At 34.9% G+C, this 15,904-nt stretch overlaps 1 protein-coding gene across 1 annotated transcript in view; it reads right to left on the bottom strand.

The window, feature by feature from the left end:
• The window catches only part of LOC150098057 (uncharacterized), a 345,306-nt gene that overhangs the window by 158,195 nt on the left and 171,207 nt on the right, over positions 1-15,904 (bottom strand). Inside the window, exons 12-13 of the mRNA XM_090406364.1 lie at positions 10,305-10,535; positions 516-617 (exon numbers count right to left, since the gene is read on the bottom strand). Coding sequence (XP_090262490.1) covers positions 516-617; positions 10,305-10,535 — 333 coding nt within the window. The remainder of the gene's footprint in view (positions 1-515; positions 618-10,304; positions 10,536-15,904) is intronic.

Here is a 15,904-nt window from a genome sequence, read left to right as displayed (position 1 = left end):
CCTGTGAGATAACCGTTTTTTTTTTTTTTTTTTAATTTAACAACTGACAGTCAATTTTATCCTTCTCAACAACTTGAAACAGTGTTGAGGATATTTTGTTTACAGCTTTTTCAAACTGAAAATATAAGATCAAGTTAAAACTTTTAAAGATGATCAACCATATCCACCTCTTCAAACACTGCATCTCAAAAGTACTGAAGAGATGTATAAATAAAACAGTTTACTTAATAAAATAACTTTTTTTATATAAATGTAATGATTTCTTAACAGTACTGCCTTACCACAGCACACCCACTGGAATACCCAAAGTATTCCACAGTGGATGACACTGTTTATATGCTCAGTGGGTAAATTATATGTATGAATAAAAAATTAAAAAAAAATGAGAGTATAATTAAATTAAAAATCATTCATTTCTTGGGTGAAAGAAAAATCTTTTACTACGCTTATTCTTAAAAAAGTAACCTAACTTTGCAATTTTGGTACAACTAAACAATTTACTTTAAAAATGTTACCATATGAATATTCTGCATAAAAATGCCTTTCCCATTCAACACTTGTAGCTGTTTCCAGTATAATCCTCACGCTGCTTTCACCAGTAAGAACCGAAAAAGGATCTGAAAACAAGATTTTCAAAATATGAAATTAACATGAAAAACATTTTGAGTGATGAGAACAATTTTTCATATTAATTCATATTTTTGTTAAGGATAACATAAAATCAAAGGATTTTAATATTGGATATTAATACATAAGAAATATTATAGGAGAAACTTTTAGGAATAAAATGAGTTCAATTTCCCAGTTTAGTCATACAAGACTGTTTATATCTGAAAACAAACCCCAACAAAACATCACCAGAGTTAAAGATCGGTACTATCAACATAAGAAGCCTGAATGGCAAAGAAATGGAGCTAGCTGAGGAATTAGATGAGTACCAGATCGACATAATAGGGGTGACTGAAACAAAAAAGACAAAAACTGGTGAGATCTTTCTGAGCAATAAATACAAAATGTTATATTCAGGCAATGACAATCAAGGAAAAGAAGGAGTAGCCATAGTATTCAACACAAAATATGAGGCTAATCTTCTTGAATGGCAGTCAGTCTCAGTCTCAAGTAGAGTAATGTGGGCAAATACGAGAATGGGGAAGTGGACAATGAGACTTATTTGTGCCTATGGTCCAGAGAGGATTCTACTAAGGTAGAAGTGGAGTTGCTTTAGAGAAAGCAGCTGACACAATGAAAAAGGACAAGTTGGTCCTTGTTGGGGATCTAAATAGCAGAGTAGGAAATGATTGTGAGACATACAAAAATATTTTGGGAAAATTTGGAGAAAAGAGCAAAGCTAATAATAATGGCAAATATCTGTTGGATTTCTGCTCAGGACATGGACTGGTATTACTAACACCATGTTAAAACATAAAAATGTGCACAAATTCACATGGAGAGAAGAGGCTAGGAATAAGAAAAGTCTCATTGACTATGTTAATGTTGATAGTGATGTTTTCTCCCTGGTGCAGGACACCAGAGTGTACAGAGGATTTGAAATTGGAAGTGATCACTATTTAGTGTTGAGCAGGATAAAATTGAATTTCATATTGAAAATAATAACATGTAAGAAAGTTTTAAAGCGAATAAAAGTTGAGTAGCTCTCAGATGTGAACTGTAGACTAAAATACAGAAAGATTATTGAAAAGAAAATGAAAGAGTTTGAGAACAGGAATCAAACCTCGGAGATTCAGTGGCAAACTCTGAAGAAAACATTGATTGATTCTGCCAGAGAGGCATGTGGTGAGGTTGTGTGCAAGGATAAAAAAATCAGAACTCCCTGGTGGACACAGGAAGTTAAAGAGGCAGTGAAGGAAAAGAAGAAAGCACATAAAAAGTTCTGGCAAATAAGTCAGCTTTTACTCTTACAGAATACAGAGACAAATGTTTCTAGCTAAACAAAAGTCATGGGAGGACTTCGGCAAGAATATAGAAAATAAATATCAAGAAGGTGGCAAAATAATCTGGAGGTTGTTGAAGAAGATTAGGAATGGAGGAAAGAGTGCTGTAAAAGGAGTTAGAGATGATAAAGGTGACATGAAAACAGGAAAAAAAGATATCCTTGAAGTATGGAGTAATTACTTTGAAAAACTGCTAAATGAAACAAGCAGTGATGACAGCACAGTAGTAAAAAACACTGACCAGGCATGCAGTCAGGAATACATTCCATACTTGAAGTAGAAAAAGCCATCAAAGGCTTGAAATGTGGAAAGGCAGCAGGAGTAGATGATATTCAACACAAATGCTGAAGTATGGTGGTATAAGAGTCTTACAGTGGCTGCACTGCATAGTTCAGAAAGCCTGGACAGAGGGACGAATTCCTGATGATTGGAGTAGAGCTCTCATAGTACCCATATATAAAAAGGGAAATAAAACTGAATTTAAGAATTACAGAGGTATTTCCCTACTGAGTGTTCCTGGCAAGATCTATGCAAGTATACATGAGAAACGGTTGAGAAGAATTGTGGAAGAAAAGCTTGGTGAAGAACAAGCTGGATTCAGGCCAAATAGAGGCTGTCAGGATCAGATCTTCACTTTACGACAAATAGTCGAGAAAGCATGGGAATATAACAAAGATCTGGATTTAAGTTTTGTCGATTTGGAAAAGGCATATGACAAGGTGCCAAGAGAGAAGCTATTCAATACGCTGCAGTTATATGGTGTCAATGGGGCATTATATCAAGCAATACTTAGTCTTTATCTGAGTTGTAAGTCAGCAGTTAGAATTGAAGGAAGTACAGGAAGATGGCTTAATGTTAAATCTGGTGTGAGACAAGGATGTACATTATCCCCTCTGTTATTCATTATCTATATCGATCACATTATGAAGGAAAGTGGTATTAAACCTGATATTAAAATTGGGGATGTTAATGTCAGCTCTTTGCTTTATGTGGATGATGTTATACTTCTAAATAAATCCGCTACAAGTCTGCAAGATTCTCTGACTAAATTGAATAGCTGTTGTAATAGATATGGTATGAAGGTCAGCAATAAAAAGACAAAGACAATGAAAATAGGCAGAATCATTGAAAATGTCAACTGTGTTGTGAATGGAGAACCTCTGGAACAAGTAAAACATTTCAGCTCTTAGGCACAATTTTTACTGAAGATGGTAAATTAAATATAGAAATAGACAACAGAATCAGCAAAGCTGGTATGGTGGGAAGTCAATTGAATAAATTCATATGGAATAAGAGAGAAATTAGTCAGAACACTAAATTAGCTGATGCAAGACAGTGTTCAAACCAGTTTTAACTTATGGATCTGAGAGCTGGGTCAGAAGTAAAACACTTGACCAAAGACTAGAGACCGCAGATATGAGAGTCCTGAGAAAGATTAGAGGCGTGAACAGATGGCATCAATGGCAATATCATATTAAAAATGAGGATATTAGGAAAGAACTTGACATTGTCAGCATCCAGGAATGCATTAGCAGAGCTAATCTAAGGTGGTATGGTCACTTAAATAGAATGGGAGAGGAAAGATTAGCAAAACAAGTGTTCTCTGCCAGGTTGGCAGGAAAACGACCCAGAGGAAGACCAAGATATAGGTGGATTGATACGGTACAAAGTGCCTTAGACAATAGAAATATAAGATCTGATAATGTTGGAGTCTTGACAAGTAACAGACTGATTTGGAGGAAAATTGTAGATAGGAAGTTAGTAATGATGTAATTTTTTCATGTTGTACTGTCATATCCTGTACACCGCTTGAGGGTACATTGCAGGAATTTGATGATGATGACTGTTTATATAAGTAAAAGGATCAGTTACGGTTATTTTGAATAATGACAGAAGCAACTACACTAATGAGAGCATGTATTATATTTGTTAAATGCATGTGTTCCTCACTGTTGTCTGTTTTATGGGATGAAAAAAATCGTTTCCAGCGAGACAACTTTGCCATCTCTATAAGAAACTAGCTAACTCGACTTCAGCTGGAGGAAAAAAAAAAAAAAAAAAAAACTATTATAAAAATTACTCAATCCTGGATGGGGTCTGAACAAAGGAAGGGAATCATCATAGTGATCTACTCAGAGATTCAGTACATTCCTAGATGGAAGAGGAAAATGATCTTTAGTAGAACATTCATCAGTAGCACAAAGCAAAAGGCAACAACAAATGTGATCAGAATAAGGAAGACAAACCAGATTATAAGAGAAAACTACATGAGAAGGAATGAAGCAGAAGGATAAGTTTAATTACTGAGTAATCACCTTTGTGAGGATGTGTCATCCAGGTTGTGAAAGGGGGATGTGAGAATAGAGATAGACGAAATCGAGATGCTTTATATACTATACAATCTGAACGCAAGTACTACCGTGGGAATGGATAGAATATCAGCCTGTGTAATATGAGCAGGCGCAGCAGAACAACGTTCTTTTGCACTTTGGGATCGTACTGGACCTAAAGACAGTTCTGGTATAGTCACATAGTGTGAAGAGGACAAAATGGTTTTGTTACATAACAACTCCAGGACAGAGGTAGCAAGTTATAGATCAGGATCTAGCAGTAGTGATAGAAGCACAGTCAATCCTTCACCTATGATGTATGTGACTCATGACTATTCATACTTATGATGACCATTCCATTAACATGCTCCTCACCAAATACCACCTTACTTCTGCACCTCATGGACCACAGTATTATTGCTGTCTTTATGACAACTAAGAAATGCTGCTGAGAGAGAGAGAACTCTCAGTAGCAAGGAAATATCTTGTATTGTACAAAATAATCTAGATGCAGCATGGAGTGAGATGACCACATAATGTATGATTGGTGTTTGAAAGAAGCTACTGAAATATACATTCATACATTCCATGGATTCAACAAAGATAAAGCCATACAAGATATTGGTAACAGGATAGGTTGAGGACCAAAGAGTTGGAGTTTGATAATGAAGATACAGAGAAGTTGAAAGCTCTGGGAAAAGAGCTCACAAATAAGGAATTACAGAAAGCTGCAGAAAAAACATGAAGCCGACCCCGATAGTTCAGTTGGTGAAAATGGGTAGCCCATAATACTGCTGTACTTTGACACCACACAGAACTTTATGTAAAAGTGGAGTAAGTGGGAATGGTTATGAAGCTAGTGACAGGGATAAAAGACTGGCTGACGGGTAGACATCAAAGATTAGCATATAGCAGAGCAGAATCCAAGAGAAAGTAGGCAAAAAAAAGTTATAATTAAGATGAACTTCATGATTATATTAAATTTCATGAGCCAGTCTGGACTAACAGAACATGCTATGTCAACAAACACTGAATCCTTTGGAAAAAGACTAAGATCTTTCACAAAAAGCAGTTCTCTCTTAGAACATTATAAACAAAAGAAAGTTGTGACACTTTTCTTCACCAAACAAATATGAACAGAAATGAAATGAAGTTATCCCTCTTATGGGAAATAACTCTTCCTACATCCTGCCATGTTCATTAGTTTTTAAAGTACAATAATCTATTTCTTTTAAAATTATTCACTTAAGATCTTAATGTATTTTAGATCATGCCACAATGTCATTTGCATGTAGCACACAGCTTTACATTGAGTGCCTGATAATCTTTCTGCCTGTTTAATTTAAAATTCATACTGAGCATAGAGTGAAAATTTTATGACTTATGACGTTTTGGCTTATGTTTCTATCATATAAACTAATGAACTAAATACTACCCTTGTAGCATAAGGAATCATGTAGTTTGGACAGTTAAGATGGTATGTTGTTGTTGCAACAATTTGGGATTTGGTCTTAAATCAGGTTTGGATGTCTGTAGGTGATGGTGAGCATCATTTAAGTTAACACTAATGCCACAGATCTTGGTAAATTGGGTGCAGAAGAGATTTTTTTGTAAGGCTTTAAGCTGCCTTTTTTCTTTCTTTCTTGAGAGAGAGAAGTTAATTTTTTATATTAAGTTGAGCTTCTATTACGATGAAGAAAAGAAGAGCTGGGGAACATGTAATGAAAAGAGATATTCCTAGCCATGCTGCTCATACAGAAAGCATCTGATCTCCATGACATAATGTGGCTTTTCAAGGCCATTATGACAATTCCTTTTAATTAACTACCACAAGCACTGTATGCACAGGTAACCCTCGTATAACGCAGTTTCGATATAATGCGATCTACAAATTGTAGTAACCCTTATTCAACACGGTTTTGATATAACACTGTCTACAAACTGTAGTAATCCTTTATATTTTCATATATTTTTCCGCACGATTTTTAGGTCATGCGGAAAAATTTTTTTTAAGTCAAATTTTATGTTCGTTAAATTTGTGTCTGCCCGTATCGGGTATGTAGTTATAAGTAGTGAATTTATATTAGGGGAAATACACTTTAGCACGCATGTACATCAATTGTTTATTGTTGAAAATTGTCTTCGTTTTCTGCCAGGAAAGCTTATTAAAAATCATAAGTGTGTTAATCTCAAGCTGAGCACTATTTTCTGGTGAGTTACATACAATATATAATGTTTTTTTTTTTTTTTTTTTAAATGTAAAAATTTATTTTCATAGTAATGGCCACTTAGAGGACTTTTGCGATATAGTTGAAAATGAAATTAGTGAATTAAGTGAGGAAACAGATTTAAATGAGGAGAAACTGGTACAATTAATAGATGACGTCGAGCCAACTGGCGGGGAAAGTTCTGCCGAAGATTCTGATTGTGATGAAAACGTTAAAGAATTCAGTTTAAAGAAATTAGCAGAAGGATTGAACTTGGCAAGAAAGTTAAGAAGGTATTTTACGGATAATGATCCCTCAATGGAGTGCTCCGGAAAATTCACAAGACAATTGGCGATTTGTTTAGCTCCATATTATGAACTTAATTAAAATTTGCAGCATAGTGGTAAGCAAGGTCTTATTACTGACTCCTTGATAACTAAACCAGCCAAAGTATGCAATGAGAATTATGCAAATGATGTCCAAGGGATTTCAAGTGATGACAACGTCCTGCCACTTGTAAATAAAGAACATCTTCGAAATGTTAGTTTTGAAGACAGTGATTAAAGATTAAAATATGCACTTTATTTTGCCTAAAACATTTATGCATTACGTGAAATGAAGTTTACGTATAATTTGTAATTTTTATAAGTTTATATGTTTTCTTATCTTAGATAAATTATCTGAATGAAATAAAAATATATTTTTGTTGGATGTCACTGTTGTTTATATAATTAAAAAAAAAAAAAACTATTTCAGAACATAACTGTACTTTTTCTATGTGATCTAAGTCTCACATAACGCAATTTATATAACACAGCATTTCTATGGAATCTAACATCTGCGTTATTCAAGGGTTACCTGTATTCTTATTCTCTCTCCCATCATCTATGTGGATGACGATGATGAGGCTGAATGAACTCTTTCCACTAATGTCTGTCCCTGGAGAGTGCGAACAATTCTGTCCATTTTGGTGTTGCTTGTTGTGATTTGGTATTTCAGGTCCTCTTTTATTTTGTCTATCCATCTAATTCTGGGCTACCCTTTGGATCTTTTACCTTCCATCGTTGTATTCAGGGCTTTAGATGGTAATCTTTCTGTTCCCATTCTGGTCACATGGCCCATCGCAGTCTTCTTTCTTGGATTTTGTCTACTATTGTTATTTCTTGTTTTAGTCGTTTTCTTAGTCTATGCAGTAGAGATACTCCAAGTAATCTTCTTAGCCAACCCATTTCAGTAGTTAATAATTTTTTCTCTTCAGCCGTTTTGAGATTCCAGCAATTTATTTTCTATCAAAAGTTCGGTTTCTTTTTGGACAGAGAGTGTAAGATGAGTGTAATAATCAATTCTATGAGGATTATAAAGAACAGGCAAGGAGAGTGACTCCGTTGGTAAGGGTAGCAAAAGTGTAGTATGATCGGCAGTTAGCTAATGGAAAAGAAAAAAAAAAAAATCCGAGGAAGTTTTTTCGATATGTAACTAGTAAAAGCAAAAAAGAATTACTAATTATATGAAGAGCCAAAGGCTTCAATTTGGCAACGTGAAATTATTTAAGTTAAGGGATATTACATCCCATATTGTTTCATAGCCGAATATAAAACTATATAAAAGTTCGGCGAGTCGAAGTGTAAGCAAATACCTGGATAGTCCATATGGTAGTGCAACATAGGGCAACTCATTGCAAGGGTGGAGCAAGCTCCGATCACTGTTCTTGGTATTTTCTCATAATGTGAAACCCAGCTCCTAGGAGCTGTATTACTGTTCTACATTATGAGAGGTCACCACCCAGACCGGTTTCAACATTTATTGAGGTCTCATCAGTGAGTAGGTAGTTAATACCAAGTTGTAGCAAACAGAACAGAACATGCATACCCTACTATTAGAACTGCCAAGAAGGTTTCCTAATAAATTACTAATTATATGAAGAGCCAAAGGCTTCAATTCGGCGACATGAAATTATTTAAGTTAAGGGATATTACATCCCATATTTTTTCATAGCCGAATAAGAAACTCAAAGAGTTTCATGCCGAATCTAGAAACTATATAAAGTTTGGCGAGTCCAAGCGTAAGCAAATACCTGGATAGTCCATATGAGTTGCCCCATGTTGCACTACCATATGGACTATCCAGGTATTTGCTTATGCTTGGACTCGCCGAACTTTATATAGTTTCTATATTTGGCTATGAAACAATATGGGATGTAATATCCTTAACTTAAGCAAAAAAGAATTATTATGGTAGAATGGCACTGATGAGAAAATACTATAAAGACAGCTGCTGCTGAGGATATAGTTGACGTATTTAATTTAATGAGCAGTGGATGAGGAGGAGAGACTGATTGTCAGTGAGGAAGAGGTATATGGGAATTGAGCAAACTTGATGTTAATAAGGCTGTGGGGCTTGATGATATATCACTACATATTTTACAGAACTGTGCAGGGGAGCTGACATCTGCCTTGATATATTCGTTTATTATAAAATCATACACTGGGTCAAGTTCCAAAGGAGTGGAAGGAAGGAAAGATTGTGCCGCTTCAAAAGGGAGGTGACAGAACTCAAGCATTAAATTATAGGTCTATCCGTATGTCAGTTGTTGTGGTTACAGTGTTGGAGAGGCTAGTGAGAACCAGGATCCAGAATTGGGTTGACAACAATGGTATTATCATTGATGGACAGCATGGATTTGCTAAAGGGAGGTCATGTTTTAGTAATCTACTTATTACAATAAGGTGATTAATCTAGTGCACTGGATTGGAGATTGGTTATCTGATAGGAGTCAGTAAGTTCTGTATGAGGGAGCATTTTCCTGTAAGAAAGTCACTAGTGGTGTGCCTCAGATGTCTGTTTTAGGGTCATTGCTGTTTAACCTACATGTTAATGATATTGTGGAAGATTTCGATGGGGATATTCAGATGTTTGCAGATGATGCAAAGTTGGGATGAACTAAGAAGAGCAGAGTAGGTGTTCTGACTTTACAAGAAGACACCTTATTAGATTGAGTGAATGGTAATACCAGTTCAATGTTGCAAAATGTAAGGTTTTAAAATTTGAGAAACAAAGATGGGATGTAGAATTTACACTTGGTGGGATATATTGTTGGAGGTGGAGGAAATAAGAGATGGTGGATAAGGATCTAAAATTTAGAGGACACATTGCCAAAATTGTGAAGACACGACAAATTCTGGGAATGATGCAGAGGACACTGACTTGTAGAAGTAAGAAGATTCTGGTTCACTGTATAAGGCTTTGATTAGGCCAAATATGAACTACTGTGCACAGATTTGGTCACCTGCTTTTTCAAAAGAATGAAGATATGTTGGAAAGGGTCCACAGATGATCGACTAAGGTAGTTTCTGATCTTTGGAATGTTGAATATGATGTTGAGAAGATGCAATTTACAGTCTAGTGGATAGGAGGAAGAGGGGCGATATGATAGAGACATACAAGTTGATAAGGGATTACTACAGGATTAATGTCGAAGAGGTTTTCATAAAATGGTGGGGGATCGGGGAAGAACAAGAGGCCATCCCTGGAAGCTGAAGAAAAGGAAAGTGTGAGAAACAGGTTTTTTGCATGGCGAGTTGTGAATGATTGGAATGCACTGAGTGTAGTGTCTGCAGAGAATTTGAATGTGTTTAAGGCAAAGTATGATGAGCTGTGTGTATGACAAAGAGACCTCCTCTTTGACTCCATGGAGTCTTAGGATAACAATAATAATAATGCAATACACTGCATTTTCTTATGACATTTGGAATATGTTTTTCCAGAATGCATTCTGAAGCCTATTTTACAGAAAGATAGCAACATTTTAAACTTACCTTGCAAACCATGGAATGAAAAGAGTTGTATTTCAGACTTTTCGGGCAAAATGTACATGGAATCATCTTCAGAAAATGCAAAAGCATATACCATAAGAAATACTTCTTCTGTTTCATTCTCTGGTTGTGAAATATTATATCTGCATGTTTTTCCTGCTGATAAAGAATGATTTTTTGGTTGAATATGTCCAGTTGGTGTAACATGTTGCGTCCGACCACATGGTCTTCCAGCTATGAAAGTTAGTAATAAAAATAAAACACTTTTTTGTAATTATAATTATATTTAGAAAAAAGCAAGATTACATCATTACAGTGTGACTTTTTGAATATGTCTGTTTAATTTTTATTTCCATCCTTTAAAATTTTAAGGACCATCCATTTATCCATAGAAACATATTTTATCCATCTTATTTAGTGAATATAAATAATACAGAGCAAAAAAAAGGAAAAAAATTAAGAACTTTCAAATTCACTAAACCAACTTTGTTTCCTTATTTTACTCTTTCTACCTCAGTTCTTTGGAACAGAACCCCCACCTTTGCACAGGACTACAACTTACAGCTGTTCAAGGAGACACAAATTCCTTTTTCCCCTTTACTCTCTTGCCCACAGTGATGATGTGTTATGTTTTGCAAGCGGACCTGGTGACATCAAAAAATCAACTAAATGAAAAGAATATATATTCTGAGAATCAATACAAGAGGCAATCCAAAAGTAATCTCTCTAATGATGACATCTTCCCACCTAAAAGATGTATCAGTGAAATAAAACAATGAAGAAAACTAGCAAATACTTATCATGCACTATTTCTTAACATAATCTCCCCCCCCCCCCCCCACCAATACATTTTCTCCATCATCTAGCAAATTTTTCAATGTCATCATAGAAAGACTCATATTGTTTTAATTTTATTTTCTTTTTTTTTTTCTTCTTTAATATCACTTCTGATTTGACGAGTTCATTATTTTTAAAATGGATACCACTGAAACATGTCTCCACTTTGGGAAATAATAGAAGTTTGATGGCCAAGTCCAAGAGGTAAGGTGGGATGTTCCATGACTTTGCTCACTTAACTGACTATTAAAGAGATCAAATTGAAGTTATGAACATCTTCCCTGTGACCCAGACTTACCTTGTACTGGACTGCTCTGTTAATAAATTGTATTGGTTTAAAGAGACTTGAAAGTTGGATTTTTTTCAGCAAAGCTGCTTTTCTTGAATGTCTGGTTATATTTCAGAAGTTATATGCAACAAAATGATAACAACATGCTCTGTATTTGAGATAACTAATCAACTAGAATTTTCTTGTCATAACATAAAAATTAGAATACCATTATGTTTTGTTATTTAATATAACTGGAAATACCTTCAGGATAATATTAACAGGCAAGTAGGAAAAAATATTAAAACAAATGCAGAGAAAGTTAGTATAGACATTGCTATTATTTTTTCAGACATCTAATGGAGTCAAAAACTCATTGGAGGAGGCTCTCCCCAACCATTACACTATCTATCAATGACCTCCTTAAACCCAATTCATCAATGAAGCACTCCACCTCCTCTGGCAACCTATTAACCACCCTCCAATACATGCTTGCAGAGGTAACACCTTGTTCTCTCTCTTCCTGCCATGTATTGAAAAGTCTTATGCTTATCCCATAAAACCCCTTTAATAATAATTTACGTTTCTATATGTCCCCCCACCCCCTTTCTTGTCTATCAACTAGTCTTTGTAACCAACAGATCTTCAATATATAATCATAAGAAGCATTCCATAGACCTGTCACAATCTCTAGACACTCTCCACTTTCTTATCTGCAAAGAATCTAAATGACCAGATCAGTGCACAGTAGTTCATATGTGGCCTTATAAAGAAGAATAATAACTTCCCCATCCCAGGTTGTCAGTATGTTCAACATCGAAGTAAATTGATGTACTGTTTTGGCCAATTTTGCAATATGCCCTCTTAACTTCAATTCTCTGTAATCAGTGAGTCCACAAATCCATGGCCTTAATTTCCTACAGTCCAATTGTACTAATGTAGTATACACGGAACATTTAGCCATGTAAAAACTAGCAGCGGTTATCCTTTAACCATAATGACAGTATCATGCGGATCTCTACATCAGTTCCTCATCTTCATTAATTATTGCTTAATCCTAGCTTTGCATCACCAGCAATCCAATGAATATTTTCCTCTTTAGCCATTCTGGCTATCACTTATGCACAAATCAAACACGTGAGAGCCAACCACTGATCCCACCAAGTCACTTGTCTTCTCATGGATTAAATTCTCATATATGCCACTCTGATGGCAGTCCATTAGCCATCCTTTTATCCAAATTACCTTACACAAGGCACTGATGTGCTATAGGTTCTTGTTACTCACATGTGTGGGATAAATGGATAAAAAACAAAATCATCAGCTTCATATCCTTTCTTATTTGTACTAATTAATGAAGAAAGTTCCATGCGGTATCTAATTAAATGTCATTGCAAAGTCCAACAGTACCACTGTTTAACAACAATTTCCTTTATCCAACTCAAATGTCACTTCATTATCAAAAAGTGAGAATTAGTAAGTGAAGACCTACTGTTCACAAAACCACATTCTTTCCTATAGAATATCACATTTATGTCTACCCATTCCTGAATTTTTCTGTTTATTAGCTTCATCATCATTAATTTCCTGATATGTACCATCAAAGGGATTGTACAGGCTACTATAACAGTACTACATGATTCAGCATACATTATTACTAATCTCTGATCAACAATCCCTCCAAATTAGTCTTACTTGTCAACTCTCCAGTACTGTCATATCGAATATTTTGGTTTATTAAGGCACTTCTGACTGAATCAGTCTAGACCTCGGTCTTCCTCTTTTTTTTTTTTTTTTTTTTACATGCCATGTTATCATCAAACATCTGCTTGGCTAACCTTTCCTCTCTTCCATTGTTTAATTAGCACTGGTAACAATATCAAGTTCCTTCCTAATATCTTCATTTTTAATATGATTTTACCATTTATGCCATCTGTTCGCTCCCCTAATTTTTTTTTTTTTCAGAACTCTCATTTCTGTTGTCTCTAGTCTTTGGTGAAACGTTTTTCTAATCCAGCTCTCAGTTCCATAATTTAAAACTGGTTTGAACACTGTTTTGCATACTTCTAGTTTAGTGTTTTGGCTAATTTCCATCTTATTTTATATTTATTCAGCTGGCTCCTCACCATGTTGTCTATTTTCATATTTAACTTTCCACCTTCATTAAAAACTGTCTAAATAGTTGAAATATTTTACTTGTGTTACAGGTCTCCATTGAAATGGAACTAAAGTTTTCTAATATTCCTGCATATGATCTTTTTTTATTGCTGATTTTGATCCTAAATTTTTTATATCTATTATTCAATTGTAGTTAGAAAATCCTTCAGACTGGTACTACACATTTTTAGAAGTACAACATCAATATTTTGTTTTCTTTTGTGTAAAAAACTGCAGCTGAAACTATTGTTATGCTTCAGCAAGTCCTTAAGGACGATGCTTTAAGTAAACAAAATGCAGTTCTACAAGTGGTTTTCCTGGTTCAAAAATGGCATACGTCAGTTGAAGACCAACCAGGATCTGGCCAGCCTTCGACAAGCAGCAAATGATCGAAAAGGTTTGCCAGATAATCAATGAAAATTGTTGAAAGACCATTGAGCAAGTTACTGAAGAGAGAAATTTGTCCAAGTGTTTGTGCCAGCGAATTTTAACAGAAGATTTGCAAATGAAATGTGTATCCGCTAAATTTGTGCCTAGTTCGCTAAAATGTCGATGGAAAAAAAAAAAAAAAAAAACTGTGATTGCTTGCTGTGATTTGAGGAAGCAAGTTCTTAATGACCACAACTTTCTTTCAAAAATTGTGATGGGGATGAGTCTTGGTGCTACGGTTATGATCCAGAAACAAAACAAGCATCAAGAGAATGGAAACATGTAAATTCACAAAGAAGGCATGTCAAGACAATGTTAATTTGTTTTTTCATGTGATTGGAATTGTACACAAAGAATTTGTTCCTCCTGGACAAGACAGTAAACCAATATTTTTACCTCAATGTTTTGAGAAGACTGCGTGATTGTGTGTTACAAAAATGGCCAAAACTGTGGAGTAGCAGATTGGTTGTTGCAACACGACAATGCCCCAGTCCATATGGCCCTGTCTGTCCAACAGTTCTTGACGAAAAACAAGAACTCATGGAGAGAGATTGGATGAGTAGCGAGGATGGGGAGCAACCATGCTACTCATCCAATCTCTCTCCACGTGTTTTTTTTTTATTTTTATTTTATTATTATTCTCAAGGATAAAGAAAACCATGAAAGGGCAGCAATTTGTTGATGTGGACAAAGTGAAAGAAAAGTCAGTGGAGGCCATAAACAGTATTCCAGTTGAACAGTTTCATAACTGTTGAGGAACAAGTGCATTGACTCATGGAGAGTACTTTGAAGGAGACTAGAATATGGTATCATAAACTTCAAAAAAAATTTTCTTAAAAAATTTTATTCCAGATCTACAAATCTTAAGTTTATAGATCTGGAATAGGCCTTCTTAAGAATGCCTGCATAAATCTTATCTAGAATACTTAGTACTAAAATTCTTCTGTAATTCTCACATTCAGCTTTATTTCTCTTTTTATAGATAGAAACCAATTTGACAACCTGGCTTTATGAATTATGCAGTGTAGCTACTATAAAAGCTTTATTCCTTTCCCCATTTTTCTACCTAAAACACAGATATGCACTGAAATTTCACTGCCTGTTTCGTTTAAGTCTTTCTAAGAATATGTATCATCTTTCATTTCCTTTTACAGCACTCTTTCCATTTCTAAGCATTTCCAATGGTCTCTGGAATATTTTACCACCTTCCTGATATTTCTCTCCTAATTTTGTATAGTAACTTTTACATAGCTTAGCTCTTGCATTTATTATTCTTTGTAATCTTTTAGGGCGTCCATCAACTTATTTAGCTAGGAGTTTTCAGTATGCTATCTCCTTTTCCAGGACTGCTTCTTTAACATCTTGTGTCCATCATTGTTCTTAATTTTCTATCCTAGCAAACAACTTCCCCACATGTTCCCTAGCTAAATCAATCAACAGATTGATTCAGCTAGGAAGCAATCTCTGAATCAAACTTAAGAGTTTGTCATGAGAGTCAGGTTCTTGTTTTAGAACTGCTTCACTTTTTGCTGAATAATGTTTCTGTAGTTCAGTCTATAGTTTGGCTGTAAAAGCTGCTGAAATAAAATTTTTTTAAAAACTTTTTTAAATACTGTTCTCTTCAATGTGATATTCATTTTTATTCTACTTAAAGCTAAGAGATGACCACTCCCTATTTCAAATGCAATATATTTTCCAATACATTAAGCACTACAACTGAGATGATTTATCTTTAATTTTCTAAATGTGTTTTGGAACTTTCTTTATTCAATGGAAGTATTTTGTCCTCCATCCATTCCCTAAGGGATTTAGAAAAACTGAAGCTAAAATTAAACAGTTTTATCTAGATAAGAGAAAGAGCCAATTCATCTGATCACATTCCTCACATCTAATTCCATGCAGTTCTCGCAGA

The sequence above is a fragment of the Typopeltis vanoorti genome, chromosome 16, assembly GCF_054136105.1.
Source record: "Typopeltis vanoorti isolate ZY-2024b chromosome 16, IOZ_Tvanoo_1.0, whole genome shotgun sequence".
Lineage (NCBI taxonomy): Eukaryota > Metazoa > Arthropoda > Arachnida > Uropygi > Thelyphonidae > Typopeltis > Typopeltis vanoorti.
This window is presented reverse-complemented; position numbering and strand designations above follow the sequence as displayed.